General features: G+C 64.8%; 1 protein-coding gene across 1 annotated transcript in view; it reads left to right on the top strand.

The window, feature by feature from the left end:
- The window catches only part of MVD (mevalonate diphosphate decarboxylase), a 6,024-nt gene extending 1,188 nt beyond the window's left edge, over positions 1-4,836 (top strand). Inside the window, exons 2-10 of the mRNA XM_019505406.1 lie at positions 756-826; positions 1,062-1,176; positions 1,752-1,898; positions 2,085-2,284; positions 2,639-2,713; positions 3,146-3,364; positions 3,602-3,717; positions 3,907-4,015; positions 4,595-4,836. Coding sequence (XP_019360951.1) covers positions 756-826; positions 1,062-1,176; positions 1,752-1,898; positions 2,085-2,284; positions 2,639-2,713; positions 3,146-3,364; positions 3,602-3,717; positions 3,907-4,015; positions 4,595-4,690 — 1,148 coding nt within the window. The 3' untranslated portion in view covers positions 4,691-4,836. The remainder of the gene's footprint in view (positions 1-755; positions 827-1,061; positions 1,177-1,751; positions 1,899-2,084; positions 2,285-2,638; positions 2,714-3,145; positions 3,365-3,601; positions 3,718-3,906; positions 4,016-4,594) is intronic.
- The last annotated feature ends 152 nt before the right edge of the window (positions 4,837-4,988 follow it).

Raw genomic sequence — 4,988 nt, forward strand, 5'->3', positions numbered from 1 at the left:
ACACCTTGCTGGGGTTGTTTGACCCCAGTACTCTTTCCTGCCATGGCAGGGGGTCGGACTTGATGATCTACTCAGGTCCCTTCCGACCCGACCAACTGTGAAACTGTGAAACTGCAGGTGGGTGGGCAATGCAAGGGTGCATGGGCAATGCAGGTAGGTGGGGAGTGCAATGGTGCACAGGCAGTGCAGCTGGGTGGGCTGTGCAAGCAGGTACATGGGCAATGCAACCACTCATGGGCAATGCAAGCAGATGCGTGGGCAATGCAGTGATGCCAGTGCAGTGCAACAGCACATGGGAAAAGCCATGTTGCAAGTGCAGTGCAGCAGCCTGTGGGCATTGCAAGTCGATGTGTGGGCAGTGCAACACTGCTTGCCCCATGCTGCAGGGCAGAGCTGTGGATGCCATGGCTGTCGGGGGGGCTGGCTTTGCAGCCCCCTGCCCTGCGCTGGGTGAGGGCTGAGACCCCCACCCTGTGCATAGCGGGGCTCTGTGGGGCTGGGGCTGCCTGCTGCCCCCTTCCACGCAGAGGCTGTGAGCTGGGCGAGGGCTGTGGGAACAGGGAGGGTGCTGGGAAGGCGCTGTGCCTCCTGGGGTGGGGCCACGTCCTTGGAGAACAGCATGAGCCAAGCCTCAGCCCTCAAGGACCCAGCTTGTCTCACCCAGACACTCATGGGGCTGGAGACTGGCCCAGCCAGAGGGTGGGGAGCTGCGGGTGCTCCCGCGGTGCCCACTCAGCCAGTGCCCTCTCTTCCAGGGGGGAAGCGGGACAGCGAGCTGATTCTGCCCATTAACTCCTCACTGAGTGTCACCCTGAACCAGGACCAGGTTGGTACATGCAGGGCACGCATGCCCAGCCGAGCTGGGCTGGCCAGATTGCCTGGGTTTTCTCCTGAGCTCTGTGTCCCAGGGCCACGTTTGTACAGCGCCTAGCACAGGGCTGCACTGAAGTAACCCCAGGCTCCCATTCTACCCCCTTGCCCCATGGAGGCCTTTGGGGTGATGCCAGCCATGAAGCCGGCCCCTAGCTGCCCTCAGCTCAGCATCTGCTCTCTTCTCCCAGCTGAAAACCACGACCACGGCTGCCATCAGCAGGGACTTCAAGGAGGACCGGCTGTGGCTGAATGGGGAGGAGGCCGACATCACCCACCCGCGCCTGCAGAACTGCTTGCGGGAGAGTGAGTGCCCCCGGGGGGCAGGGGCCACGGCTAGCAGGGCCGGTCCCTGGCTGGCACCCTCGCTTCTAGCTGCTGAATCTGCTTCAAAGGGGGGACCCCATCCAGTCCTTGTCCTTGTCTCCGGCTGTAGTGTGGGGCCGGGAGCTGAGCAGGGAGGACTAGAAGGGTGTAGCCCTGGTGGGTGTGGAGGGGCCCAGCCCTCCCCAGGCCCCTGGGTGCTCTGCGGGAAGTGCCCACCCACATACCAGGCTGCATGCATGCTGGGTGCACAGGAGAGTGCCCAGGGTGCCGTTCTCAGCTCTACCACTGACTAACTCGATGGCCCTGGCCCTGTCCTTGCCACTCTGCAGACTGTGGACTCCTTCCTGGCACATGTTCCTGCTGTGCCTCGGTTTCCCCCATTGCAATGAGGTGGTTAAAATGCCCACCAGTGTCTTGGAGCATCATGAGGCTTTGGTTTAAGGGTGCAGAATGGGGTGGGGGGTGTCCCTGTCTGGGGCAGCTGGAAGGGCAGATCCCCCCGCACCCCAGGGGAGGTAGATGCCTCCTGATGGCCCAGCCCGCTGTGCCCACAGTGCGCCGTCTGGCCCGGAAGCGCAGGAGCGGGAGTGAGGGTGACACGGCCCCGCTCAACCTGACATACAAGCTGCACATCGCCTCCGTCAACAACTTCCCCACGGCGGCCGGCCTGGCATCCTCAGCAGCAGGGTACGCCTGCCTTGGTGAGTGTGGCACTGAGCTACTCCTGGCAGCCAGGATGGGGGTGGTGTGATCTTCCCATTCTCCCCACTGCGCTACGGGGGCAGAGACACCCTCATGTGGACCCTGGGATTGGGGTGGGGAGGGTTGCATTGGGCCCTGGGGGCTGGATGTGGTTGATTCCCTGCCCCCTCGATCCCACCCTGCAGTGTACACGCTGGCCCGGCTGTACGGCGCCGACGGGGACCTGTCGGAGGTTGCGCGCCAGGGCTCGGGCAGCGCCTGCCGCAGCCTCTCCGGGGGCTTCGTGCAGTGGCTCATGGGGGAGCGCCCAGACGGGAAGGACAGCATCGCCCAGCAGGTCATGCCCGAGACCCACTGGCCTCAGCTGAGAGCCCTCATTCTGGTGGTGAGTGGGGCAGGGGGGGTGGTGGGTAGGGGGCAATGGGGCTCCAGCTTGACTGCCTCCATGCCCAAGCAGGCCAGGCACCAGCGGGGCAGAGAACCCAGGCGTCCCGGCTCCTGGGGCTGCTCCTAGCGCTGGAGCAATGGTGAGAGCAGGGCATCCTTTGGGATGCCTGGCGTCTCTGCAAGTCACGCTTGCCCCCACAGCCCTGGTCCCACTGCGCTGCGGGCGGCTTTGCCGTGAGGATATCGTGAATGAGACGGAGGGACCTCGAGGGGGAGGTGGTGGGTGCCCGCAGGGCCCTGCCTTGTGACGGATGCTCACGCCTGATGCTTTCCATCCTTCTCCCCGTGACAGGTTAGCGCCGAGAAGAAGCCCGTGGGTAGCACAGCAGGGATGCAGACCAGCGTGGACACCAGCCCATTGCTGAAGGTAGGAAGCGGGCCCTCTCCAAGCCCCAGGTTGGTGGTAAAGGGGTGGTGCTTTAATGCTGGTCCTGGTCCCAGCAAGTCCTGCCACGGCCTTGGAGCTGGGGGTGATTTATTTGGCTGTGTCCAAAGTCCAGTGGTGCCTGAGCCCCTTTGACGGCAGGGCTATGCTGTGACCGGGACAAGGGGACAGCTCCTGGAGGGAGCCGGGTGGGACTGAGTGCCTCTCCTCCAGTTGCCTGGGGCTGCGCCCACCCTCAGAGCTGCTCCTTAGTGTCTCCTGATGGGGCCTGTGCCACCCCCAAGGCTGTGCGTGAGGCCTGGGCATAGGGCTAGCTGGAACCACAGCCCCTGGGGGTTGCACAAGTCCATGGTGGGGAAGAGGAGGGGCAGGGTGCCCCTCCACCCTGTGACCGTTTGCGCGTCCCTGCTGCAGCACCGTGCAGAGGCTGTGGTGCCCGAGCGCATGGCCCAGATGGTGCGGTTCATCCAGCAGCGGGACTTCGAGGGCTTTGGGCAGCTCACCATGCAGGACAGCAACCAGTTCCATGCCACCTGCCTGGACACCTTCCCGCCCATCTTCTATCTCACCGACGTGTCGCGGCACATCATCGCCCTGGCCCACCGCTTCAACGCACACCACGGTACCACCAAGGTATGTGGGCTCCTTCTGGGCCATGCAGCGGTGCACGGAGCAGTCCTGGAGGCTGGGATACGTGTGCATGTGCCCAGCCCTTTCCCTCCTCTTACTAACATGTGCTCCATGCCCTGGCGATTGAGGGCTGTGGGGCCTGGTGCCATGGACATGTAACCTGGGCTGGCGAAGCCAGGGCCAGGATTAATTGTGGCCATGGGGTGGGGGGCAGCTCTGAGGATGCCCACTGTGCCGTAGGTGGCCTACACCTTTGACGCTGGCCCCAACGCCGTGATCTTCACCCTGGAGGACACTGTGGATGAGTTCGTGGAGGTGGTGAAGTGCAGCTTCCCCCCAGAGTCAAATGGAGACCAGTATGTGGGCACGTGGCCGGGTGGGTTGAGGTACTGGGTTGGGCTGGGGGGAGTGGGGTGATAGGAAGAGGCACCAGCAAAGGGAGCGGGGCCCCCTTGACTCTCCAGCCAAGCTCTGCTCTGCCCCTGGAGTCAGGCCTGTCCCTGCCCCACTTGGACCATGGGCTGACGCATCCCTTCCTGCCTCAGGTTCCTGCAGGGGCTGCCGGTGGGGCCGGCCGTGCTCTCAGAGGAGCTGCAGTCCAATGTGGTGCTGGAGCCGGTGCCAGGAGCCATCCGTTACATCCTGCACACCCAGGTAAGGGGTGAGGGCCATGGGCATGGAGCGAGCGGCACATGACACTGCAGGGCTTTGACCCACTCCTTGCTGCCTGCACTGTGTTTCGAGGGTCTCATTCAGGCTCTAGCCTCACATGGGACTGGGGGTGGGAAGCAGGGGCTCTGCCCCACTCCAGCCCTGGGGTGCGCTCCTCGCAAGGCGCCAGGACGAGCCCCTCCGCCCCAGGCCTGGCTGTGCGGGGCCTTGAGGTGGGGTCACACGGCTGTCTTGCTGCCTCATGGAGAAAGAGGAAGCAGGCGGGGCCTCTCGGGGCTCCTGGCCACGGGTCCGGTGTGTGAGCAGAAGTCTGTCTGTGCCAGGCCACTGTGAGCGTGTCCCCAGGGGTTGGACACCATAGGCCCACAATCGCAGGGGCTGATGGAGGGTGGGTCGTTAGCAAACGAGACAGCCAGGTCTGTCCGATCGGGTGACCTACCCCTCTGGCCGTGCATGTGCCTGGAGCTCACCACCTCACCCTGGCGTAGACAAATCCTTGCTGCACCCACGCGGACCTGGCTCCGGCGTCCTCACCTCTCCCGTGTCTCTGTTCCCTTACAGCCGGGCCCGGGCCCCCAGCTCCTGCAAGACCCCAGCCTGCACCTGCTGGGGCCTGATGGGCTGCCCCTCCGGAGCGCCGCGGGAGAGCCACGCTGAGCACAGCGCGGGTGGGGAGAGCCGGGCAGGACTCGGGGGCTTCGCACCCGGTGTCAAAGCCAGGGAGTGTCTGTGAAGTGACCTGTGTTGCGGAAGATGCTTTCCGGCCCCGCGGCTGCCCAGGGCCCAAGCCCCTCCTGCAAGCCCGCACCAGCATGGGGGAGGCAGCCCCTTGGCCCTGCCCCTGCCCGGGCACAGACCTATGACTGGTGGGGCCTTGTCTGCCAGGAGATGGACTGTGGCCCAGCTCCAAGGCAGGCCCCGGAGGCACCCCAGGGTGCTCAGCCCCTGGCTGCAG

Source organism: Gavialis gangeticus, unplaced genomic scaffold, assembly GCF_001723915.1.
Source record: "Gavialis gangeticus isolate Ggan-Ray unplaced genomic scaffold, GavGan_comp1, whole genome shotgun sequence".
Taxonomy (NCBI): domain Eukaryota; kingdom Metazoa; phylum Chordata; order Crocodylia; family Gavialidae; genus Gavialis; species Gavialis gangeticus.